At 36.5% G+C, this 24,994-nt stretch overlaps 6 protein-coding genes and 2 pseudogenes across 7 annotated transcripts; 7 read left to right on the top strand and 1 right to left on the bottom strand.

The window, feature by feature from the left end:
• Positions 1 to 1,284: 1,284 nt before the first annotated feature.
• LOC104741197 (beta-glucosidase 40) lies at positions 1,285 to 5,041 on the top strand. Its single transcript, XM_010461993.3, has 11 exons — positions 1,285 to 1,818; positions 2,667 to 2,792; positions 2,899 to 2,974; positions 3,079 to 3,150; positions 3,320 to 3,407; positions 3,490 to 3,745; positions 3,829 to 3,944; positions 4,042 to 4,265; positions 4,350 to 4,381; positions 4,466 to 4,568; positions 4,653 to 5,041. Exons 1-11 carry the CDS (start codon positions 1,666 to 1,668, stop codon positions 4,937 to 4,939), a joined length of 1,533 nt encoding a protein of 510 aa, XP_010460295.2. The 5' UTR covers positions 1,285 to 1,665; the 3' UTR covers positions 4,940 to 5,041.
• A 492-nt stretch (positions 5,042 to 5,533) lies between these two features.
• On the top strand, positions 5,534 to 7,937 carry LOC104741196 (UDP-glucose 6-dehydrogenase 1). Its single transcript, XM_010461992.3, has 2 exons — positions 5,534 to 5,775; positions 6,295 to 7,937. The coding sequence occupies exon 2, from the start codon at positions 6,316 to 6,318 to the stop codon at positions 7,759 to 7,761; it is 1,446 nt and encodes a 481-aa protein (XP_010460294.1). The 5' UTR covers positions 5,534 to 5,775; positions 6,295 to 6,315; the 3' UTR covers positions 7,762 to 7,937.
• A 108-nt stretch (positions 7,938 to 8,045) lies between these two features.
• On the top strand, positions 8,046 to 10,867 carry LOC104776626 (uncharacterized). Its single transcript, XM_087485671.1, has 3 exons — positions 8,046 to 8,696; positions 9,056 to 9,208; positions 9,321 to 10,867. Exons 2-3 carry the CDS (start codon positions 9,064 to 9,066, stop codon positions 10,634 to 10,636), a joined length of 1,461 nt encoding a protein of 486 aa, XP_087341797.1. The 5' UTR covers positions 8,046 to 8,696; positions 9,056 to 9,063; the 3' UTR covers positions 10,637 to 10,867.
• A 490-nt stretch (positions 10,868 to 11,357) lies between these two features.
• On the top strand, positions 11,358 to 13,690 carry LOC104756884 (uncharacterized). Its single transcript, XM_010479541.3, has 2 exons — positions 11,358 to 11,956; positions 12,050 to 13,690. Exon 2 carries the CDS (start codon positions 12,069 to 12,071, stop codon positions 13,347 to 13,349), a length of 1,281 nt encoding a protein of 426 aa, XP_010477843.2. The 5' UTR covers positions 11,358 to 11,956; positions 12,050 to 12,068; the 3' UTR covers positions 13,350 to 13,690.
• A 525-nt stretch (positions 13,691 to 14,215) lies between these two features.
• LOC147928066 (uncharacterized) lies at positions 14,216 to 15,284 on the top strand (annotated as a pseudogene).
• Positions 15,285 to 16,153: 869 nt separating this feature from the next.
• LOC104756883 (CLAVATA3/ESR (CLE)-related protein 9 pseudogene) lies at positions 16,154 to 17,182 on the top strand (annotated as a pseudogene). The gene has a single exon (XR_015580574.1). The product of XR_015580574.1 is annotated as a CLAVATA3/ESR (CLE)-related protein 9 pseudogene (transcript).
• Positions 17,183 to 17,964: 782 nt separating this feature from the next.
• On the top strand, positions 17,965 to 20,103 carry LOC104743517 (uncharacterized). The gene is made up of 2 exons (XM_087485672.1): positions 17,965 to 18,384; positions 18,489 to 20,103. The coding sequence occupies exon 2, from the start codon at positions 18,489 to 18,491 to the stop codon at positions 19,926 to 19,928; it is 1,440 nt and encodes a 479-aa protein (XP_087341798.1). The 5' UTR covers positions 17,965 to 18,384; the 3' UTR covers positions 19,929 to 20,103.
• A 308-nt stretch (positions 20,104 to 20,411) lies between these two features.
• Positions 20,412 to 24,658, bottom strand: LOC104741192 (uncharacterized). Its single transcript, XM_010461986.3, has 4 exons — positions 24,279 to 24,658; positions 23,557 to 23,706; positions 22,852 to 23,455; positions 20,412 to 22,578 (listed from the first exon to the last, which is right to left on the bottom strand). Exons 2-4 carry the CDS (start codon positions 23,653 to 23,655, stop codon positions 20,669 to 20,671), a joined length of 2,613 nt encoding a protein of 870 aa, XP_010460288.2. The 5' UTR covers positions 23,656 to 23,706; positions 24,279 to 24,658; the 3' UTR covers positions 20,412 to 20,668.
• Between the last annotated feature and the right edge of the window lie 336 nt (positions 24,659 to 24,994).

Here is a 24,994-nt window from a genome sequence, read left to right as displayed (position 1 = left end):
AATGAATAATCATTTATTTTTTGAATACACTAGAACCTCCATAAATTAATACTTTTTAAATTAATACTCGCTATAAATTAATAAATTCTTCTGATCCCGAGTTGGGCCGGTGTAAAAAATAACACATTTCGATAAAATAATAAGATAATAATTTTTTAAAAAATCCTATGTAAAAATATGGTCCCATAAATATTATAAATTAATAATTATATAAATTGAGATATATATATATATATATCTAGTGAAATATGATTCTATTGTTGTTTGTCTATTCTTGAATTTGCATTCTTGTTGAAGTTCATCTCTAATTTTTTTATTGTTGTATTTTCAATTCGCATCCATAAATTGTGAAGAGTCATAGATGCGATAATTGCTTCTTTAGTTATTGGTTTTAAAGGTACCACAATATCTTTTGTGGCTTCATCATTAGAATGAAGGATAGTAGTAACAATTTTTTCTAAACTCTAAACTTCTAACATTTCTCATTTTTATCTAGATAATCTATTAAACAATTGACATTCATCCTATTACGATAACCAAGATTATAAATTAAGAAATCTTTTTAAATATGTGAATGATAACAAAGTATCTTATTTTGTCATAGAAAATTTTCAATATGAAAATGAGAAAATCTCTTCATAAATTAATAAAATATTATTTTATCGATAAATTAATAATTATTAATTTATCGATAAATTAAAACCTCTATAAATTAATAAAATTTCATGGTCCTAACCTTATTAATTTATAGAGGTTTTACTGTAATTGTTACAATTGTTTTAGAGAAGTTTAGGATTTTTAATCTTGATATGGTTCTTAAAGTGATAATTTTGTTTAAAAAAAATAAAGTAAAACAGAAAGTAATTGTGGAAATATTTTAGGAATTTTCTGTTTTAGTTACTGGTTAATTTTCCAAAATTTTAGGGATTAATGTTGTAAATAACTTTTTTAATAAGTAAAACTAAAATGGTATAACACAAAATGTACTTCAAAAATGTTAATATATATATATAACATTCTTAGCAATAGAAATAGTGATATGGTTTTAGTTAATATGTTTTTAATATATATATATATATATATACCCTAACATGTTGAAGATTTTAATTCATAACAAAGAAAAATAATTAGAAAATAAAATTGATTTTAATTAAAAAACTTAGCTTTTGCACACAAAAAGAAAATTAAAAAAATTAGCAAAAAAATCAATGTGATATAGGTACCTATTTAAAATTTGACAATATTTAATGCTTATAGGGAGACTGATCTAATTTGGATTCGATCGAAATAATTTACATCAATATGATCCATTTCACTTGATTGATTGATAATTTATAATTCAATTTACTTCTAGAATTTTTTTTTCTTCCTAATTGTTTTCCTGGCAAATGTGGTTATCAATCAAATTATAATTTGTTTAGTTTTTTTTTATTAAAGGATCCGAAGGTTTTCATAACTCTTTTCTTTCCCCTCTCCTATATATACTAGTAGTCCTTACATAGCTTTATTTCTCACTTGCACTCCTTTTTTTCTTTCTTTTCTCTTCTCGTTGGTCTCTCTCTTACTTCTTTCTTATTTATCCCAAACAGTTTCCTTCCATCTCCACATACAAATTAAAATATATATGTGACTGGCCGGAGAAGAAAACATATTGAAGGAAGAGATATGGCTCCAAGTAGATCCATCATGGTGATACCAAAGATGACGATGATGGTAATGATGATGTTGTTGATGCATAAGACATGTTTCTGTGCGGACATTTCCAGAGGCAGTTTTCCAAAGGGCTTTGTCTTTGGAACCGCTTCTTCTGCTTTTCAGGTCCCCTCTCCTCTCTTCCACTCTCTCCGCTTCTTTTTTCTTTGTTTTCCATTAATTTTATTTTAAAGTTATGTTTATCGCTTCCTTCTAAGTTTTAACGAAAACTGAAAAACAAAATTAAATATTCACCACTTAGGTCACATCAGAATATATAAGATCACATGTGATATGTTTTTATTCTCCCAATAGCAAAAACTTTTCTTAAAAAAACAAGAAAAAAGCAAAATCCCACATCTTCTCTTGTAGTTGGAGAACCAATTAAGACTAAAACTTTAATTTTATATAATGGAGTAATACAAGTACATCATATCTGAAAATGTATATTTTCTGACAAAATTATACAGAAGCTTGTGTGTTGAATGTGTTTTTGTTTGCTTATAAGTTCTGGTCCATATAAATTTGATAAACAAACGAGTGCATGACGCGTAAACCAGGCCATGTATATGTTCATCAATCACGGGTAGCCAATAGTTACTCCTCTTCTTGTGGTTTCGGTTTCTCCAAATTTTAAGGTTTTTTTCCAAAAAGATATAAGCATTTTTTTTTCAAACAACGACCCATTCTTTTGCACATTTTTACAATCTTCACCTTTATCTTTATTTTTCTACTTTTTATTTTCCAATTCCATTATCACCAAAGTCAAGTTAAAATCAAAGTCTTTCGGTCTCTCACCTAACCAAGCACACCCAATTAATGTTTCGGATACCTTTTTTTTCCTGGCTGGAATTTGAGCTGAGTTGTTACTTGTTAAAATACCTAAATTGAATATGCAAATACTAGTATTAGTATAAGTATAGATGAACGACCTATGTTATAATAAAATTTAATGAAATCAATAATGACTGCAGCACGAAGGAGCAGTAAACGCAGATGGCAGAGGTCCGACGATATGGGACACATTCTCCCACACTTTTGGTAAAATCACCGATTTTAGCAATGCTGATGTTGCTGTTGATCAGTACCATCGTTACGAGGTTAATATCCCCAACAAATTTAATTAACCAAATCATCAATCATTTTATACATTTCCAAATTTTTATTAAATGAGGTTTTGATTAATTGAAATTATGGTGAGGGCAGGAAGATGTACAACTTATGAAGAACATGGGGGTGGATGCTTACAGATTCTCCATTTCTTGGTCACGCATCTTTCCAAGTATGTTTTTCTCTAATCTTGTTGTGTTTTGTTTTGTTTTGTTTTAGAATCTACTTTACAAAATTCAAATCGTGATAATAATACTATGTGTGGATGGTTTACAGATGGCGTGGGACAAATAAACGAAGCTGGAATCGATCACTACAACAAACTCATAGATGCTTTACTTGCTAAAGGTATTTATTTTTTTTATTTTCTTGTTGCATGATTTTAAGGGTCTTAAGTCTTATAATAATCTCAAATTCTACGGTAGTCATCTATTGTATATGAATATCATGTTTTAAAAAAAATATTTATTTGTGGTTGGTCTGAGTTCCACTTGGAATATAAACAAAATAATTGTAGGGATCGAGCCGTACGTGACTCTGTACCATTGGGACCTTCCTCAGGCACTCCATGATCGATACCTCGGTTGGCTAAACTCACAAATCATGTAATAATCCATACAAAACATTCAATAAAACTATTACATAGCTAAAACGAAGAAACTAATTTCAAAAGGCAATATTTTGTAGAAATGATTTTGCAGCGTATGCTGAGCTTTGTTTCCAGAGATTTGGAGATAGGGTGAAGCACTGGCTTACATTCAACGAACCACACACATTCGCCATCCAAGGCTATGACGTTGGCCTACAAGCTCCAGGCCGTTGCACCATTCTTTTTAAGCTCACTTGTCGTTCAGGAAACTCATCCACTGAACCTTACATTGTCGGTCACAATGTTCTTCTCACTCACGCCACCGTATCCGATATCTACAGGAAAAACTATAAGGTAAGTCAATACTATATATATTGAAAACATGATGTTAATTAGATGAATAATAAAATATAGTTTTGATGTATAATTATGATTAGGCAAAACAAGGAGGTTCGTTAGGGATAGCGTTTGATGTAATGTGGTTCGAACCGGAGTCAAACAAGACAGAGGACATTGAAGCTGCACAAAGAGCTCAAGATTTTCAACTTGGCTGGTAAATATATATATATGTTTTAACTTTTTAAACGGCTTACCGTTTTCCATAATCTATATTAAGTGACAAGTTATGTATCTAATATGATCTTGATTAGGTTCTTGGATCCGTTGATGTTTGGGGATTACCCAAGTTCGATGAGAAGCAGAGTCGGAAGCAGATTACCACTGTTTACGAAATCTCAGTCTGCTTTGGTGAAGGGTTCTCTAGATTTTGTAGGGATTAATCACTACACAACGTACTACGCAAGGAACAACGACACTAATCTCATCGGCACTCTTCTACACGACGCCATTTCTGACTCTGGAACCGTCACTCTACGTAAATACGTATACTTGTCTCTCACGTAAACCCTAGTCATGAAAATCTGATAATAACTCATCTTCTTTTGCTGTAAAATTTCAGCGTTCAAGGGTTTAACCGCAATTGGAGATAGGGTAAGAAACATTTCTGACTCGTACTTAGTTATTCAAGTTCCAAATTTTCTAAACTTGTAATATTTTTGTTGATGTCGCGAACAGGCAAGTTCGATATGGTTGTACATAGTGCCTAGAGGGATGAGAAGCTTGATGAATTACATCAAACATAGATATGGAAACCCTCCAGTCTTTATCACTGAAAACGGTAACTAATAAAACCACACGTCTGTGAAACTCTCTAGACAATAAAGAGAGTTTGTAACTGTAATCACGATGTTTGTTTGTGTAGGAATGGACGACTCAAACAATTTTCTAATCTCAAGAAAAGACGCTCTCAAAGATGCAAAAAGAATCAAATACCATCATGATTATCTCTCAAACTTACAAGCTTCGATAAAAGAAGATGGATGCAATGTGAAAGGGTACTTCGTATGGTCGCTATTGGACAATTGGGAATGGGCAGCAGGTTACAGCTCGAGGTTTGGTCTCTACTTCGTTGATTATAGAGACAACCTCAAGAGATATCCTAAGGACTCTGTTCAATGGTTCACTTCTTTCTTGAACTCCACTTCTTGATGATTTCCATATATATATATCGCATAATGTATACAAAATTTTATGATTTAGTTATGTATTTCCAGTTTAGAAAAAATATATTTTAAATCACGACTTGTACTCTAGTGGTTTCCATATTGTTGTCGATATCATAATTGACATATTTATATTGTTGACAAAAACAAGAAAACACAAAAACATCATTGGAAGTTACTAGTCATGCATCTATTCAAAAATCAAAACGTATTAAAAATACATGTCTAAAGCAAACGTTCATGATTATCATATTGATAAAAACAAAATTAATTACCGTTTAGTGTATATCTTCAATATATATACATATATATGCAAAGATAATACCGTATTAACTACTGAAAACGAAGATCTTAAATTGGTTTAACTCATCTTTATAATGATGATAATGATTATCCTCCTCAAGCTAAATCCATTTTTTGCCAACTTAGCTTAGTGTTACAATTCTAAAAGCAAGAGATAAGTCTACAAGAGTGAATCTTAATCCCAAAAAAAGGTTTAATTAAACGTCTTACTTATCTTTTGGTAGTAAAATTTGTTAACCAAAATTATTTAAGTAGGCATCTATAAATAATTGAACCCACAACAACAAAAAAGAAAAAAGCGTGTGGGATTTATCTTGAGAGCAATAAATAAAAAAGGTAGAATTGTGCAAGTCAAGTGGGTGAGACAGAAGAGCAGATACAGAGAGAGAGAGAGAGAGAGCGTATTTATTTTTACATCTTCTTCTGCTCTCATTCCTTCATCTTCGCCGCTACAGTCTCTCTTTTTTTGCTTTCTCTCTCTCATTCTTCACCGCAACAACAAGCCCCAACTCTCTCAAGGTAAAATTCTGAATTTTGATCTCTCCTTCGTAAATGTATCGTCTTTTTCGATCATCCTCTGTTCGAAAGATGAGATTTTTTTCCTTTATTTTCCGTTTTTGTCGGTCGTTCTCTCACGCGTTTATAGCAAAGATGGGTTTGTTTTTATTTTGTTCTAGATCGTACAAACCAAAGATTGTGTTTTTATATATTTGTTGTGATCAGAAAGAACCAGATTGATCCCAAGTGCATTGCTTTATATTTTCCAAAACGTTATCTGAAAGTATGTTTCTTTTGAAATATATCATAGATCTAAGCTTACAAGGTGTTTAATGCTGCATCCATGTTTTTATATAACTTTATTTTGTTTTGGTTAATCTACTGGAGTAATTACATTAGTAGTATCTGTTGTTGCCATCATCGACTTGTAGCTGTTGGAGCAATTGTTACATTGTTGTTTCTATTAAAGGTTTTGTCTTTGTGTAATTGACTAATTTCCTCCACTCTCGTCGACTATATATCATGGCTTTGTATTGTCAGGAGAAGTTTTGAAATTCAGAGATGGTGAAGATATGTTGCATTGGGGCTGGATACGTGGGTGGTCCGACCATGGCAGTGATGGCTCTTAAGTGTCCTGAGATTGAAGTAGCTGTTGTGGATATCTCTGAACCAAGGATCAATGCTTGGAACAGTGATCGGCTTCCTATTTACGAGCCAGGCTTGGACGATGTGGTGAGACAATGCAGAGGGAAAAACCTGTTTTTTAGCACAGATGTGGAGAAACATGTCTTTGAGAGTGACATTGTGTTTGTCTCAGTCAACACGCCAACCAAAACGCAAGGTCTTGGTGCTGGCAAAGCCGCTGATCTTACTTACTGGGAGAGTGCTGCTCGGATGATCGCTGATGTCTCCAAGTCTAGCAAAATCGTTGTTGAGAAATCCACGGTTCCTGTGAGAACAGCAGAGGCTATCGAGAAGATACTGATACATAACAGCAAAGGCATAGAGTTTCAGATTCTCTCTAACCCGGAGTTTCTTGCGGAAGGTACTGCAATTAAGGATCTTTATAATCCTGACCGTGTGCTAATTGGTGGTAGGGATACTGCTGCGGGGCAAAAGGCTATTGAAGCTTTGAAAGCTGTTTATGCTCATTGGGTTCCAGTGGAACAGATCATTTGCACAAACCTCTGGTCTGCTGAGCTCTCTAAGCTTGCAGCAAATGCGTTCTTGGCTCAGAGGATATCATCTGTCAATGCCATGTCAGCTCTATGTGAGGCAACCGGTGCTGATGTCACACAAGTTGCGCATGCCGTGGGTACAGATTCTAGAATTGGTCCCAAGTTCTTGAATGCTAGCGTTGGTTTTGGTGGATCATGTTTCCAAAAGGACATCTTAAATCTTATCTATATCTGTGAGTGCAACGGCTTGCCCGAAGCAGCTAATTACTGGAAACAAGTCATAAAGGTGAACGACTATCAGAAAATCCGTTTTGCAAACAGGGTTGTTTCTTCAATGTTTAACACAGTCTCAGGCAAGAAAATCGCCATCCTCGGTTTTGCTTTCAAGAAAGACACAGGTGACACGAGAGAGACTCCAGCCATTGATGTTTGTAACAGATTAGTTGCTGACAAGGCCAAGCTGAGGATATACGACCCACAAGTCCTTGAAGAACAGATCAAAAAAGATCTTTCCATGGCTAGGTTTGACTGGGACCATGCGGTTCCTCTCCAGCAGATCAAAGCTGAAGGTATCTCAGAGCAAGTAGAGGTCGTCTCAGATGCTTACGAAGCAACAAAAGATGCGCACGGCCTTTGTGTCTTAACCGAGTGGGATGAGTTCAAATCCTTGGACTTCAAGAAAATCTTTGACAATATGCAGAAACCTGCTTTTGTGTTCGATGGTAGAAACGTCGTTGATGCAGTGAAGCTGCGTGAGATCGGGTTTATCGTATACTCTATTGGTAAACCACTTGATTCATGGCTCAAGGACATGCCTGCTGTGGCATGAAGTTGGCCAAACTTGGACCAAACTATTATGTCTTTTCTTTAATGTAGTATTAAGATTCCTTTTAATATCTGATTCTCTCATTGTTACTAAGCTGAAACAAATGATATGTATCTGCTGATTCTGAATCTGCCTAAGTTGGAATAGAATATGAATAAAAATACTATAGTATCTTTCAATTTATGCATTAACCATGATTAGACTATTAATAATATGGTAAATATCTCCAACAAAATCGGAGTTTAATTGTGGCATCGAACAAAATAAGGGAATAATGTGTAAAACTTAGAAAACATTAAGGACTAGATTAAAAAATGTACTGCTTTTAAATTTGGGGTCCAGCTTGATTTTAGGGATTTTTGCGGGTCAAATTTGAATTGTTTTTAAAAAATAGATCCACGAAACCGTATCCACTTTTCTCGATATTATCTCCTCTCGTCTTCTTCCCCAATTTTTGTTCATCGTATATCTAGGGTTAGGGTTGTTCATCTCCTCTCTAGTTGTTTAGTATCTCGATTCACCGTTTTATTTCGCTGTTTACATCTATTTTCATAAATAACCCTTTTGAATTTGATGTCAATTTCATGTTTTTCGTCCCCGATTAAGATCTAGGGTTCATATTTTTATCGATCTATCTCGGGGCTTCCTAGATCTGTAAATTAGTAGAGGGCTTTCTCTTGATTTGTATATATTTTGTCAATTCTTATCCATTTAACACCTGATTTGGTTAAATTTTTTGGGTAGGCCGGATTCTGGGGTTAGGGTTTTCTCTGATTTGGGGATTTTCGATTTTTTCTAGCTTAAGCGTCTAAACGCCTAAAGTTCCTATTGGCTATTCCTATATTATCGTATTTGAGTCTTCTGGTGAAGTTCTAGTTTGGTTCTATCCTTTGTGGTATTGGCCTGAAACCTTATCCGAGCTTTGCCCCTTTAGAGAGGTAAATAACATTCATGTTAACTGGACATTTTTTCTTGTCTGAACAGAATAGGTCTTCCTTAACGTTAGTGATTATGTTAGTTTGTTTTTGGGTGAATTGCATGTCTGTTAAAGTAGCATGATAATGTATAGTTATTGTCTCAAGGAGAACTTATATAATGAGCCATCCTACATAGGGTTTGTATGAAGTCTCTTGCATTCATTTTAACCAATTGTATGAATCCTGAATCTTGCCGTATACCTGTTTCACTGTCCAAATGCGCATGTTGTTGCTTTCATTTATAAGGATTCATGGTTTGAGTTCTATGTTCATTTCTATTCTTCCTTAGAGTTTACTGCAATTTATCACCTATTATGCAGGTTGAAACATGGGATCCAAGCGCCCTTTTGAAGATGAGAAGTTTCATGAGCTCCCGCTCAAACATTCTAGACAGCTTGGTTATGCTGATAAGACGACTCAGTTTGAAGAAGTTGGTCCTCGCCATGCTGTTTTCCAGAAACCTGTTGCCATGGGTAAATATTATGTGTAATTAATAACTTCTTCGCAGGATTTACTCTTGTTTTGAAAGAATAAACCTGCTTATGTTATTTGCTGTCTCTTTTGAATGGGGTTACTGGACAATAGTGAATGAGGGAAATCTGTGTAAGTCACAAGGCTGTGAATCATCTAATGGTGATATGTTTGATGAAGAGTCCAATTTTGTTTACCCCAGTCATGACATGGATGATACTTTATGGGTTACAAACGGTTGTGGTGGAAGAGAAGCAACGCACTCTCTCCATTCTGGAAAGTATTTCGAGCTGGATGTACCTCCAAGAGTGTTTGCTCCTGTTGCGACTTTCTATTCGTTTCTCATCGATCAACCTGCTAGAAAGCAAGTCCCCATAGGACCAGGTTTTCAAGCTGAAATTCCTGAATGGGAAGGTAGTCAGACTGGGTGTGTAGAACCCACAGGCATGTCGGTTCAAAATCACATTATTGAATTTGCTGATGGTGAGAAGCCGTTTGGAACGTGTGTTGTTCCCATGCCTGCTTTGAATACATCTGCACATATTGATGACATAGTAGGGAAGGGTAGAAAGTTCTGTGTCTGCCAGGATAGGGGTTCTGTCAGGTGTGTGTGCCAGCACATCCAAGAAGCTAGAGAAGAATTAGTTAAGACGTTTGGAATTGAGAGATTTAAAGACCTGGGCTTATGTGATATGGGGGAAGAAGTTGCATGGAACTGGAGTGATGAAGATGCACAACTTTTTCATGAGGTTGTTTATTCCAATCCTGTTACATCGGGTCGGAACTTTTGGAAGCACTTGGAAGCTGCATTTTGTTCCCGAACTCAGAAAGAGATAGTTAGCTTCTACTTTAATGTTTTTGTCCTCCGAAGAAGAGCCATCCAGAACAGAACTTTTATATTGGACATTGATAGCGATGATGATGAATGGCATGGATGTTATGGTGGCTCTTCGGGTGCTCGATATGATGAAGAAGATTCTGCTATCGAGTCTCCTTTTCATCAAGGGACTGAGAAAGTGTATCCACTCCATCATGAAGAGGGTGAAGAAGATGCCAGTAATAGCAGCAAAGATGAAGATGATGATGCCTATGTTGATACTAGAGAAAGTGGCACTGGACTGTATGATGAGCCCACGATGAATTCAAAAGTTAAATATATGGATGTAATTTCTGGGAACAATGGAGAGAGATTGAACGGGGAAGATGACTTGTGCATTTCCTTTGAACTTGCACATGATGCAGTCAACTGTGCAAAGAAAGATGAGACTGTTCCTGGAGAGCATCAGAAGAGTACTGATGACGCTAAAGTTCGTGAGGCTACGAAGTGCACAAATGTTTTAAGGAATGGCAGAAACCTTCAACCAACCCAAAGCATCATGGAGGAGATATTAGGTCATGGATCCTGGGAAAACAAGGCAAGAAACAAGTGAAGAAGCAACATCATTCTCAACAACTTGCAGAATCCTGGGAGAGATATTGGGGTTTATGGGGTCCTCCTACAAAAATGTTCCTATTTAAAAGTAGAGAGAGAGAGAGACTTTGTAGACTTAAGATTTTTTTCATGTGGAGTTTTGTGAATGGGCTGTTGTTCCACTTTTCTTGGGACCCTCTTGCTCAAAATTCTTGCTTAGTATGTCAGAATCTCTCTGATTTGCAGAAAAGATCTTCTCTTCATTGATCTTTAAATTATCTACATGAAGTTTGAAGGCAAAATTTTGCTTTTGCCTTAAGAAACCATCATCACAGTTTGTGAGTAACCAAAAAAAAAAAAAAAAAAAAAACACTTTTGAAACATGTAAAGGAAATTAAATAAAATGTAACCTTGTACATTAGGTGGCGAAAGGAATTAAAAAAAAAAAAAAAAGATCTTCATTGTTAAACACCAAAAAAGGAAACAAACATCACAAAATTCAATGCCAAAGTTTGTTGCTTTAGAATAGGAGAATATGTGGGCAGAGCCAATTATGGTTCTCTCATGGACAACGTTTAAAGGCTTTGTAGTGTGACTTGTGTGTGAGGTGTGTTTGTTTGGACGTCAAGAAGTCTCTTATGTTTGGCCCCATGGTTTGTTATACCCACTACTAACCCGAATAACAGATTGTTCCAATTCAACAATCTATAAAGATTATTTCAATAAGGGAAAAAATCTTTGATAGCCAAAAAAAAAAAATTGAAACTTTACCGTAAATGTGTGATCCTTTTTGAAATATGAGGAATGGGGTTAATTATAACAGATCTAGACCGTCCAATAGCTTCTTCTCTCCTTTATTTTCATATCTTTTGTTTTGATTCGATGCATGAATTGAACAGCACACACACACACAAACACAAACACACCGGGAGAGATGGAGAGAGAAAGAGATAAAAGAGTAGAAGATAGTGTTTTTGTTTGTTGAGTAGGAAGGAATAGATCCAAAAATGCAGCTGACCTTTTGATTACTCGTGTTAGTAACAACACTTCTCTTTTCTTTTTCTCTTTTTTTTTTTTTTCCTCCCAAACAAACAAACAAAAATTAAAAATCAAAACTTTAAAAGAGGATACTACAGTGGAAATTACACACACAAAAAAAAGCTTCTCCCTGTTATCTTAGCTTGAAGGTCGGATCTTGTACTAAACTGTCACATCCCTAATTCTGTTGACAAAGAAAGAATCAAACTTGCTGCTTCTTTCTCTCTGTAGCATTTGGGGGATTTTACAGTTTTTTTTGTCGGTTTGTGCAGCATTAGTTGTTCAGAGATATTGATTTGAGGTAAAGCTCGCTCATTCAGGATTTTAGAAAAAAGATGAGTTCTTTTGAGGAAAAAGCCTTTTTGTAATTCTTGTTTGTTTTGTGTTTGATCAGTTGTCTAAGAGAAGAAGATATGGATGAAGAAGGGAAAGAGAAGAAGTTTGTGTGTAGGTTCTGTTACAAGACGTTTCCTTCTGGGAAAGCACTCGGTGGTCACATTAGGATCCACTCGAACGAGAATTCAGTTGATTCAGATCGTTACAATCGCGTCAAGAAGAAGAGGTTGGTGGATCAGAGAGAGAAACAACAAGTTTGTTGCAGGAGATGTAGTAAAAAGTTTGTTTCTTTGAAAGCTCTTAGAGCTCACATGGTTTGTCACTGTGAGGGAGAGAAGAAGATGATGATGGATAGCCAATCTGATGATGATGAGTCTGAGACTTCCTCAGCTCCTTTGAGGAAAAGGTCTAGGAGGGTGATGGCTCATAAACATAAACAACAGTTTTTTTGCAAGATATGTGATAAAGGGTTTGCTTCTTTGAAAGCTATTAGCGCTCACATGGCTTGTCACTCTGAGGGAGAGAAGATGTTGATGGATAGCCAATCTGATACTGACTCTGAGACTTCCTCAGCTCTTAAATGGTCCAAGAGAGTGATGAGAAGATCAAATTCAGAATCTTTTAGTGATGGGAGCTTGTCTTTTGATTCTGATATAGACCAAGAAGTTGGAGAGGGGGCTTATTTGTTGATGGTGTTGTCGAGAGGTTCTAGTTTCAAGAAAAGACGTAACTTTGTGATGAACTCTCTGGGTGAGTCATCTGACAACAACTCTGGGATTGTTGAGACTAAGTCACCTTCAGGAGAGGAGCTGAAGATCTTAAATGTGAAGAGTCAAGTTATAGAGACAGATGATCAGTTGAGATCTGCTAATGATAACGGTGTTAGTCTCTGTGATTCAGATGGCTCTGATTCTGATTACTTCATGAATGGACCAAAGAAGTCGGATTCAGACATTTCAGTTGAGGGATCTCTTAAGAACACTGGATTTGGATCTGAATTCAACAACAGATTGCACAGGTTCAGGAATAGTGATAAGAAAGGATCACTGTATGAGCTGAGCAAAAGCAAAAAGGACTTGTGTTCTTATGAAACTGATTCATGTGCAGACACAAACAGCAAGATTCATAGGTACAGAGATAGTAAATCTCCAGTGGTAAAGAAAGCAGGTGGTGAAAAGAAGACAAGTCACGAGTGCCCAATTTGCTTCAGGGTGTTCAAATCAGGCCAAGCTTTAGGTGGTCACAAGAGATCACATTCTTATGAGAATCAAGAACACAACCAAGTTTCTGAAATCCGTAACCAAATTAATCTCAATGTTCCTGCTTCAGATATTGATCAATGGAATCAGAGAACCTGAAACTAGAACTCATCAGGCTTCTCTCAGGTGTTTGTTTCCCCCCTCGTTTTTGCTTGTTTCCTTGCTCCTCCAGGTTTTAAAAATTGCTCAAGGTTTGGAAGATAGCTAGATCAAGAAGTATTTTTTGATTTGTTCATATAAAGCTATTCATCAGTTAGAGCCAATTCTTTTCTTTTATGAATTCAAGTGTTGGATTTGGATGTATATATCTTCAGCTTTTCTAGGGAATTTTCCTGTTTCTTACAATTACTGAGAGCTTCATTCTTCTTGTCTACAAAGAAAGCTGTCACCTTAAAGTTTTTAATTTTTCCCAGCTTTCACCTATAAGGCCTTTCCCTGTATTCATGCGTCGTCTCTTGCTTTTATGATGATGTTTTGATTTTAACAACATAAACAACAACAACAACAACAACAACAAACCGTGTTTAATTTAAGATGTTGATTCAACTGAAAAAGGAGGAAAGAAACAAAATATATAAAAAGAAAACCCAAAACATTTTTAAAGACCAATTTTGGTATTTTTACTAATATTATAACACTTGTGGTTTACTAGCTAGCTAGTTAGGGAATCAGAGAAGACTCTTATTGGGCCTCCTCACCCTATTGAAGCCTAATAAAGACCCAAGAGATAGCTTGAGACTCACGAAACAACTCAAAAACACGTTCTCTTGTAGCATTTGGGGGAATTTTACAGTTTTTTCGGTTTGTGCAAGCATCCTTGTTCAAAGATTTTGATTTGAGGCAAGCCCATTCACTATTACTTTTTAAAAACTAATGCGTTCTTTTGAAAGCGTTTCGTAAAGAAACCTCTTTTTCTTGATTCTTGCTTGTTTTGTTGTGTTTGATCATTTTGTCAAAGAGAAGATATGGATGATGGGGAAGAGAAGAAGTTTGTGTGCATGTTCTGTAACAGGGCGTTTGCTTCTGCGAAAGGACGCGGAGGTCACATTAGGATCCATTATTCGAACAAGAAGGATTCAGTTGATTCAGATCGTTACAATGGCAACAAGAAGAAGAGCTTGGTGGGTCGTCAGAGAGAGAAGCAGAAACAACAACAACAACAACAACAAGATTGCACGATATGTCGCAAAAAGTTCGTTTCTTTGAAAGCTCTTGAAGATCACATGGCTTGTCACAGTGAGGGAGATGCGATTTTGCTAGATAGCCAATCTGATACTGACTCTGAGACTACGAAGAAAAGGTCCAAGAAAGTGATGAGAAGATCATCAGATTCAGAGTCTTTTAGTAATGAGATCTTGTCTTTTGGTTCTGGTATAAGCCAAGATGTTGGTGTGGCGTCTTATATTTTCATGATGATGAAGTCGGTAGAAAATTGTAGTTACGAGGAAAGACATAACTTTGTGATGAACTCTATGCACGAGGACGACTTTGAGGTTGTTAAGACGAAGTCATCTTCAGGAAAGAAGCTTATAACGATCTCTTATGTGAAGAGTCAAGTTTTCAGAGAAAGGTAAAGTTGCAGACGGTGACCAGTTGAGATCTGCTGAAGGTGTTATTCTCTGTGGTTCAGATGGCTTTGATTCTGACGCAGACATCTCTGTTCACGGATCTCGTAGGAACACTGGATCTGGATTCAACAACTCTATGAACAGGTTCAGGAATGGTGATGAGGGAGGATCAAAGTATGAAACTGATTCACGTGCAGATACAAACAGCAAGATTCATAGGCTCAGAGATAGCAAATCTCCAGAGGTTGTTAAGAAAGCAGGTGGTGAAGAGAAGGAAAGCAAAAGTCATGAGTGCCCAATTTGCTTCGAGGTGTTCAAATCAGTCCAAGCTTTAGATTATCACGTGAGATCACATTACATTGGGAACCGAGAACACAACCAAGTAGCTGAAATGCCTAACAAAATCAATCTAAGGCTTGTTGACTATTCAGATTCAGATACTGATGATGAACGAATCGAAACCTGAAACTAGAACTTATTCCGGTTTCTTGTTCTCAGCTCTGGTGTTTCATTTCATCCCCTCCTTTTGTTTGTTTGCTTGCTCCAGACTTTTATAAGTTGCTCAAGGTTTGAAAGGTAGATCAAAACGTTTTTTGATTTGTTCATATAATAGATGCTTCTCGCATAGAGACCTTTCTTCAGCTTCAAGTGTTGATGTATCTTCAGCTTTCTAGAGACCTTTCTTGTTTCCTACTGAGAGATTCATTCTTCTTTGTCTTCAAAGTTAGCTGTCACCTTTAAGTTTTCTATTTTCTTTTTCCAGCTTTCACCCTATAAGGCCAAAGTCAAGAGACATTGTCTCTTGCTTTAATGATGATGTTTTGATTTCAACAACAACAGCAAAAGAATTGTGTTCATGTGTTCAATTTTAAGATGTTGATTCAATTGAAAGGAGGAAGAGCAAAATAAATAAATAGAGAACCCAAAACATTTGTAAACACCAAATATGGTATTTTTACTATATTATAACACTTTGTTATGGATGACAATGGCCTAAAAAACCTGGAACCCAATAAAACCACCAACAGATAGCTTGAGACTCACGAAACAACTCAAAAACACATTCTCTTGTATGAAGGTTCTTGTCTACACATTTCATGTAAATTACGTAGTAGACCCACGAGTTTGTACGTATTGTAAAAAGCTACAGTCTACAAAAGTGAAATAAATCGATGGAAATGTATACTATAAAGTTTCACGGGTTGGTATTTATGTCTATGAAAACGAAACTAAGCAAAGGTGACCCACATTTGTGTATAACCAGTTTTGCCCTCTCATTTACTAAAACAAACCGTCATAACATCGATTCATGTGCATCTTCTGTGTTGCATTTAAATCCCAATTTTTGTATATCCACCAAATCTCTCTTCCCTCTCTCAAGTTTTTAAACTTTTCCTTCTCCAAGAACAAAACACTTCTCACTTTCTCTCTCTCTCTCGTTCTCGTTCTCTCTTGGAAACCAAACTATGACGACGACGACTCATACGAGCCATCCGATCTTGATCCTTCTCCTCTTCGTCGTCTCTTTCCTTCTCAAAACCTCCACCGCAACAGTCGCCAATGGAAACATAACATCAAGTAGCTACCGTTACCAAACCCACCGATTCGTCCCGAGGATTCACCACCCGTACTACGTGACTCCTCCTCACGGTTCGTGCGACTCTTTTACTCGTCCGTACGCGCGTTCTATGTGCATTGAGCTTCAGAGAATCCACCGCAGCAGTCGGAAGCAGCCAATTCTTTCTCCTCCTCCGCTGGAGATTGACCCAAGGTACGGCGTCGACAAAAGACTTGTCCCCTCCGGTCCAAACCCGCTTCACAACTAAAACCCTATCCTCAAGTTTCTATACATAATACATATTATACAGAGACCGCGACCCTTGTTACATTTTTTTCTTCTTCTTTCTAATTAACACATTTTTTTGACGTTTCTTGGACTTTTATGTTCAAGAAAGAGATCAGATATATGTGTGTTTTCATAGAGTTTTTTCTTGATCTTCTTAGCGGATCTTTTCTTGATTCTACTCTCTCTTGATCTTGTAATGGAGGAGTCCTACGTTATGGAGAGATATTGTTACTATTTCCACGCTTGTTTTTGGGGCTTTGTAGAGAGTGTGGAAACAATCTTGGAAATAGTGAGTGTTATTTTGCAAAGGTCTTTCTGATGAGAAAATAATTAATTATAATTTTGAAAAGCCAGTTGTGAAAGAAAAGAGTTAGTATAGTTGGGAGAGAGGAGAGGTGGAGAAAGCATGAGTTCCATTAATTTGGGAGTTGTATTTATGTAACTCTGAAGTTTCCATTGGTCTATGAATACTAATAAAAAGATTGATGGGTGCATATGCATATGCAAGCTCTTCTCTCTCTCGTGTTCTATCTCACTGTAAAGATATTTATTTCGCTTGTCTCTGTCAATAGGTCACACTAGTATAAGTCAGCAAATATAGAGATTTTTATTTATTTATGTAACTTGTGAATTGCGATTTCCTATTCTATTTCTAAACCTTTTTTTTTTTTGATAATGCTATTTTTATTTTTGCCAACCATATTTTGTATGTCTAGTTTACTTTCACTAATGTTGGCACTTGGCATTTGGCACCGTGTTATTATCCGATTTAAATCAACAAAATTATACATTGTAGACAAAACTAATCTTTTATTAAAACCAAATGTTTAATTGTACAGTTCTAAATTTAATGTTTATCGCAAAGTGTGTATTACTATTTCGTATCGTAGCCTAGGTTAATTAGAATGTGCATCAGTGCATGTATGAGTTGATGGATTTTTTTTTTTTTTTTTTAGTTTTTACTTAACCCAAAAATTTATACGTTTAAGATGATGATGAACATATAGTGTAAACCAAATATAAAACCAAGAAAAAATTTGTGAAACATAAAAAGTTACGTTTTTTTGTTTGTAAATTTCGAGTATTTGTCTAGTAGTATGAGTATCACTTGTTTGGGGGTTACAAATCTCTGGAACGGACCGGACCGACCGGTCTAATCGCAACAAAATGATGGAGTCAGCTAAAGAGTGTCGGATCGGATCGGATTAAAAATTCTTATTTGAGATTAATTTGCTAATAAATCTCTTACATGTTTAATTTGATTGGCTTTTATACCAAAAACAGACTAAAAAATAAAAGCGTGTATTCTCACTCTTTTAGCTGAAATCGGCCTAAGACAATGGTCACGTCTTCACTCCATTCATTTCTCTCCTAATCTTTTTTTTTCTTTTTAAATTATTAATGTAAAAAAATTAGATGATAATTTTTTGCATAAAATTGTAATCATATTATAATTACTTAATCTCTTCATCATAAATCCCAACCCCAAAAAGAAAGCAAATCTGCTAACTTTAGATATTGAGGAAATTTCAAAGTCAGTTTTATTTGTTTCCTGTTTTTGTGTTCCTCTTTTGCTTGATGGTAGGATCTCTAGTTAACAAGACTACTGTTAAATCTCCCAAACTCTCATCTTCTCTGGGAATAGTATCAAGCTTTCTGCTTGATTCTCTTCCTCCTCCTTCTCTTAGCATCTGAAGCTTTCTTTCAAGATTTTCATGAGGTATGTATATTAATGGCTTCTCATTAATTTCACTTTTTTTCTTGTTCTTATGATGATCCTGCAGGCTTATATATATATATATATATCTTTGTTTGTTTGATCAGATGGAACAGTTCAAAGAGAGGAAGTTTGTTTGCAAGTTCTGTAGCAAGAGGTTTGTTTGTGGGAAATCACTTGGAGGTCACATCAGAACTCACATGACCGAGAACTCAGTTGATTCTGATGATGAGGATGATGAGTCTAATAAGCTCAAGATGGTTGATGATAATGGTGGTCAATCTAGTTACGGTCTCAGAGAGAATCCTAAAAAGAACAAGAGGTTTGTGGATCACAGACAGATCATGGCTCTGAAACATCATCATCATCATCAGCAGCAGCAGCAGCAGCAGCAGCAACCCCACCAGCTTCTTTGTTGCAGAGAATGTGGTAAAGGTTTTGTTTCTTCTAAAGCTCTTTGTGGTCACATGGCTTGTCACTCTGAGAGAGAGAAGATTGTCATGGACAGTCAATCTGATACTGAGGCTTCTTCCTCTCCTATCAGAAGAAGATCCAAGAGAGTTGTTGTGAAACATCACCACCACAAAGCTGCTTTTGTTGTTGGTGATGATAATGGTATCATGAACCAATTCAACTCAGCATATTCTGATGCTTCTGAGATTGAGCCTGAGCAGAAGGAAATGGCATTGTCCCTGATGATGCTGTCGATGGATTCTGGTTTCAAGAAAGGGCATAACTTGGTGGTGAACTCTTTCGCTGAGTCATCTGACAACAACTCTGTGATTCTTGAGACTAATAAGTCATCTTCAGGAGAACTGCTTAAGATGTTCAATGTGAACAATGTTGAAGCGTTCTGTAAGAAGAACAAACTTGGTGTGGATAACAAGACGAGATCTGGTGAGGATAATGGTGGTGTTCTTTATGATTCAGATAATTCTGATTCTGGCTACTTCAGGAATGGACCAAAGAAGTTGGACTCAGATGTTTCTGTTGATGGGTTCACCAGGAACAGTGGGTTTGATAACAAGGCTGTAATGGGATCTGGATCCGGATTCAACAGCTCCCCAACAAAACAGGACAAGGACATGAACAGATTCAGAAAGGAATGGTATAAGGAAGGAGGGTCAGGGTCAGGAGGATCAGGATCAGGTCGTTCTTCTACAAAGTATGATCTGAGGAAAAGCAAACGAGGCTTTCCTTCTTATGGCCGTAAGAAAATCAAGTACGAGTTCAGCGAATCTGTCTATGACAGTGGTGAGCACAGCTTGGATACTGATTCATGTGCGGACACAAACCGAACTATCAAGATTCATCATAGTAAGTCCCCAATGGTTAAGAAAGCAAGTGGTACTGTAAAGAAGAAAAGCAAAGGTCACGAGTGTCCGATTTGCTTCAGGGTGTTTAAATCGGGACAAGCTTTAGGTGGTCACAAGAGATCACATTTCATCGGGAATCAAGAACACAGGACTTTTGTGATTCAACACCAAGTAGCTCATGAGATGCATACACTCATCGATCTCAATCTTCCTGCTCCTATTGATGAATGATTGATTTTTGCTCTCTTCATTGTTTCTTTTCTGTTTATTTATTCTTTTGCTTCAGATTCAAGAATGCTTTTGGTTTAGAAGGTAAATCAAAGTCTTCTTTTATATGTTCATAATCATATAAAAGCTTGGTGCTTTTGTGGCAGAGTTCAATGATAATCCAACTGAAATAGAGCAAGTGAACCTCTAAGAAGGACCACATTTTATTGGCCTCTAAGAAGAAACTCTTGGCAAAAGTGTTCCTTATAAAGTTTCTTTCTTTTAAGTGATTCTTGCATACAAAAACAAAACTATCGTAAAACATATGTATGGACCCTCCTCTGATCTAATTTGGTGTAGATAACATATGTAACACGCAACCAATTAAATGTTGTGACCTAGATTAAATTGATGTGACGTATATAGAATCAAATCATGTTTTGGGCTGGCTAAGTTTCAACTGGACAAGCGTTATGATACTTGGTTCAGTTTAAACAGTGACAACAATTAAGAAAGAAATCTATCTGTTTTATAACCAACCAGGCTATAATACAAAGCAAATCATGTTTCGTCCATCTTACAGAAGACAGAGATATACAAAAAAGAAAAAGAAAAAAAAGACACAAATCACCCAAAACAATAGGTGAGACCAATTTAACAACATCAGTCTACTGTATAAATAAATGATTGTTATAATCTCTCTGTTTTATACCCCCTCTATAGAGTTTTAAAGTTTGGCAAATTCCGATTATTTCCTGAAACTATCATGTTAACATCACGGTTGCGGGATTACCTGCAGGAGGGCACCTTTGTCTCCTCGGTCTTCTTGTTGCTTGTCCCCATCCTGTGAGCTTCCCTTCTTCGAGTCCCACCACTGATACGCTCTCATCCATTGGCTGCGCCATTGATGAGCCAACTGGAGCTTGGTTTATGTTAGTGACCAGTCGTTTTCTCTTTGAGTTCCTTCGAGCAGCCAATCCAGAATAATCTGTGGTTTTCGTAAGCCCTCCAAACAATTGCATATCTTCAGTTATTTCGTGCCTTGATAGAGAAGAGAGTCCGGGGAGAATATCCCTCTGGAAATCCCGCTTTGGTCTTCCACGTCTTGCTTGTCCTCTTCTAGGCCGGTTGATACCTGTCCCTTCGAATTTCAGATGCGGAGGGATTAATGGCTCTGGCATGTACTCTTCTTCCTTCATCTCCTGTAAATTCAGGGTCATGGCTTCAAAGTAATCAATCTCCCCAGAAGAATATTCTTCACGGTAACCCTCAAAGTCTGTGGCTTCTGGAGAACCATCACCCTTTCTTTTTAACTCATCATCGCAAGAAATGATTATGTCTGCAAACCAAGAGAGCCGGCTTTCCGCAGCCGGATCAGTTGAAGAGGAAGCTGCGTCATCGGGATGGCGTTGGTGATCAGACAATGAGATGGCAACTATTGCTTCTGCTGCTACCTTGATGAGTTCGTTCATAGAATTTCTGTCTTGGCCTTGCATCAATCCCAAAGTTTCTTCTTTTGCTTTCTCCTGCGAGGTATCTCCTTCTTCTTCACTCTCGAGAGTAGGGGGAGCTTCCAAATCTATCCAAGTTCTTCCTTTTTTTTTCTCTCTCAGACTGGAACGCAAGCCGGCATCTGCATCATCCTCACTAGCACATGAATTCAGATCAATGCAGTGTCTGAATTTGGCAGCTTTGCTCCCTTCTTTCTTGTCTACACAAACGGCTTTAGCACCACGCTGGTCAGCAGAAACCGAGGCATCCCATGGCATGTTGATATCGAGGTCTCGCTTTACCAAGTGATTCACTTCCTTGTGTTGATCAGCAATACACGAGGAATGAGAGATAAGGGGCATATGCTCCTGCTTGCGAATAAATTGCTTCTCAAAGATTGGTCCCCCAATAATTCTTGAACTACTCTGAGGCTTGATTTCAACTCTTCCCATGTTCGCACTATTAGAGTACGAAGCAGACCGCAAACCATTCTGAGGAAAAACAGTAGTCAGGTTGCCCCCTGTCTCAGTTCCATCCATGAATTGATTTGTCGAAGCATTCAAATCAAAGCAGCCATTGGATATATCACTTTTGTAAGCTGGCTTCGGTTTTAGCCAGGGCAACCCAGTTGAGCGTTCCTGCTTTCTTGGCCCTTGAAGGCTTTCAAAACTCTGTCTCTTCGCTACCTCGCCTAGAGAAGCATTTGGTTTAAAGCCGGTTGATGGGAAATTAAAGATAGACTGCTTAGACCCTGAAGATAATCCTTGATAAAGCCCATTAGAAACACGGCTTCTAGTCTCCAAACTCGAATCTGCTCTTGCATGTGGGTCGAAATGCATGAAGGGATTTGTTTGAACTGGGTAAGACTTGTGATGTGAGCTGCTGCTCATAGGGTTCTCCCATGAAGAAGACCAATGGGTCCATGGTCTGACAAAGTCAGGGCGGTAGTCATTGTGTAATCTTGGAGCATTAGATGCCACACTTGATTCCGCGTAGCTATCATAAGAAACTTGAGGAGCCTTTGAGCGAACTTCAAGCTCGCGATATGCTCTTTCCCCGTAGAATTTTGCCGTGCTATGATCAGTTGTAGGATAGCTCTGAGGTTGAAATGCATTGTTCGAAAGTACTTGTCCAGAATAGGAAGGCAGATGCAACTGATCTCTTTGAGTGCTTCTATCGTGCCCTATTATTAACACACAGCCACATGAAAACAATTAAATAGAAGATAGACAGAAATGGTAACAGATTACTGAATCAGGATAAAATTCAAAACCATACTATGAGCCATCGAGACGTACATGCATAATAAGAAACTATAGAGACATTAAAGACATATAGAGCAGCGAGACACACACAAAAAAAACTTGCGCCCCGGTTTCACATCATTTCAAAGATTATAGAGGAATCAAATATAAGTGAAGAGCATGTGACTAGCAACTTATTAAGAAAATCTCACCTGCTTGAAGGACCATCCATTCATTTTGACTTTGATTTTTCTCCAACCACTGACCCCGAACATCAGCATTGTTTCTTCCATAATGAGAATACATATCCCTTGACGGAGCAAAAGGTTCTGAACCTTGCCATTTGAGTGGCTCATTCAAGTCAGCTAAGCCATTCACGTACTTCACATCCGAACGAGATCCTGAAGGATAGCTCGGATGCAAAGCCTCGCCTCTTCCTGATTTTGACTGCAGGAATGGATGGCAGATAGTAGTATTCTCAGCGGTACCACTAGTAGTTTCATCAGTATGAAGATACTCATCGGCTGGGAGTTGAAGATCAATCATTCTTCTCCTGACTTTCGATTCTCTAACATGTAACCCGTCCCCCGCATCTTTTGAGCTAACCCCATTTAGCAAACGACCGTTGCAAGCTTGAGAGCTGCTTCCTTCTCCATATGTAGTAGCATTTGGTAAGAGAAATCCAGAGGGTAACATCCTTTTAGTTGCATTAACAGATGTATGATCACTCACGTTCATAGCTTCATTCAAGTTCTTTCCTTTTACTTCATCCACTAAATTCCTTTGTACACTATACAAACGATGGAGTTCGTGCACCTACATCAAAATACAAACAACAACAAGAACATGAAAATCGGGTTGCCAGTTAAATGAACCATATTGAGTATTAAGAAGCATCACAAAAGATTGACTTTTACCTGATTCTTAAAAACAGCCTCGTGTTCAAGTATCGTTTGTTTCAAGAAATCTTTCTCGTATTTTGGGTATGATGATGAACCCTCGGCCGCATCTCTCATTGCGAACAAACCCGTCTGATATCGCAGATTTGCATCTCCTCCACAACCACACTGCATCAAAAACAAAAACAAAAAGCTTCACTGAGATCTCTCTCATGGAGAAGTAATGTGTGGTGGACTCTCACAGTTTTGTTTCAATTCCCACTAAAACAACAACACAACTCTTCTGATTCAAAAAACCTTATTAAAACACAATCACAGAACAATTACGATGTAAATGATGAGATGATCAAAATTAAATTAGTCGAATCTAAAAGCAAAGATTCTACTGCAATTACAGGAAGCTGTGTGCAATCTAAGGGAATAATAATCATCAATGGAAAAAAAAAAATAAACCAGATTACACGCAAACCAAATCCCCAAAACAAAAAACAATTACAAGATTAACAAAAAAAAAAAAAAAATCGAATAAAACATCAAAGTACAAAAAAAATAATCAAAGTACATAAAAATCTAAAAAAAAAAGATTTAGGATCAAATTGACTTGAAATGACTAAACCTAATTTCATCAAACATGAACCAAATAAAATTAAAATTGGCAAATCAAATCATTAATATATAAAAAAATTATTTATATAAGAAAAGAAAAAAAATACAAAATCTGGTGATAGAGATTTATATACCTATATCAGACCCACATCATCATCGTCTGATCGCAATTTTGAACAGAGAACAAAAATCTCTCTATCCCCTAAATCGTCGTCAATTTATCGAAAAATGAAACAATAATAATAATAATAATAATAATAAATAAATAAAAAAGCGAAGAGAATAAAAAGTGTTTCCTAGATTCACTCAGAACAATTTTATAAAAAAAAAATAAAAAAAAGAGAGAGAGAGTGTGCCAAATAAAAATCAAAACTCCATGGAAGAAGAAGAACAGTCTTCTTCTTCGATCCGCTGGGCCAACTCTTCTCTCTCTCTCTCTCTATCTATCTGATTTTCTCTCCTTTGTCTCTCTGTGGCTTTTTCTATCTCTCAGATTCTTTTTAACGAATGAAGTGAAATATAAAAGAATATGACCCCTTTTTATATTATTATTGTAATTATTTTTTTCTATTTTCTCTCGGATTTGGTGTTTTTTTTTTTCTTCTATTTTTCCATTATATTACTCAAATAAATAAAAAATAATAATATATTAAATGTGGGTTCTTCTAATAACAGTGACATGATATTTTGTCAACACTCGGTCTTCTCTTTGCTTTTTTTCTTTCCTTTTTTTTTTTCTTTCTTTCATGATCTAATCATTTTTAAAATGTTATCTTATGCATGCATTTAATTGGATTACCTTATGATTCCCCTTTTTTTTTTTTCTTTTGAATTGAGCTGTAAATACTAT

Source organism: Camelina sativa, chromosome 14, assembly GCF_030686135.1.
Source record: "Camelina sativa cultivar CO46 ecotype springtype chromosome 14, ASM3068613v1".
Taxonomy (NCBI): domain Eukaryota; kingdom Viridiplantae; phylum Streptophyta; class Magnoliopsida; order Brassicales; family Brassicaceae; genus Camelina; species Camelina sativa.
The sequence above is the reverse complement of the archived record's forward strand: the minus strand, read 5'-3'. Positions and strand labels throughout refer to the sequence as shown.

Excerpts from the sequence above, each read along its gene's own strand:
- LOC104741197 (XM_010461993.3), top strand. The coding sequence starts at position 1,666 with ATGGCTCCAAGTAGATCCATCATGGTGATACCAAAGATGACGATGATG. Across the intron at positions 2,975-3,078 it reads TTGGTCACGCATCTTTCCAA|ATGGCGTGGGACAAATAAAC; the intron begins GTATGTTTTTCT and ends GATGGTTTACAG. Across the intron at positions 4,382-4,465 it reads TAACCGCAATTGGAGATAGG|GCAAGTTCGATATGGTTGTA; the intron begins GTAAGAAACATT and ends TGTCGCGAACAG.
- LOC104741196 (XM_010461992.3), top strand. The coding sequence starts at position 6,316 with ATGGTGAAGATATGTTGCATTGGGGCTGGATACGTGGGTGGTCCGACC.
- LOC104776626 (XM_087485671.1), top strand. The coding sequence starts at position 9,064 with ATGGGATCCAAGCGCCCTTTTGAAGATGAGAAGTTTCATGAGCTCCCG. Across the intron at positions 9,209-9,320 it reads CCAGAAACCTGTTGCCATGG|TGAATGAGGGAAATCTGTGT; the intron begins GTAAATATTATG and ends ACTGGACAATAG.
- LOC104756884 (XM_010479541.3), top strand. The coding sequence starts at position 12,069 with ATGGATGAAGAAGGGAAAGAGAAGAAGTTTGTGTGTAGGTTCTGTTAC.
- LOC104743517 (XM_087485672.1), top strand. The coding sequence starts at position 18,489 with ATGGAACAGTTCAAAGAGAGGAAGTTTGTTTGCAAGTTCTGTAGCAAG.
- LOC104741192 (XM_010461986.3), bottom strand. The coding sequence starts at position 23,655 with ATGAGAGATGCGGCCGAGGGTTCATCATCATACCCAAAATACGAGAAA. Across the intron at positions 23,456-23,556 it reads AGGCTGTTTTTAAGAATCAG|GTGCACGAACTCCATCGTTT; the intron begins GTAAAAGTCAAT and ends ATTTTGATGTAG. Across the intron at positions 22,579-22,851 it reads ATGGATGGTCCTTCAAGCAG|GGCACGATAGAAGCACTCAA; the intron begins GTGAGATTTTCT and ends TGTTAATAATAG.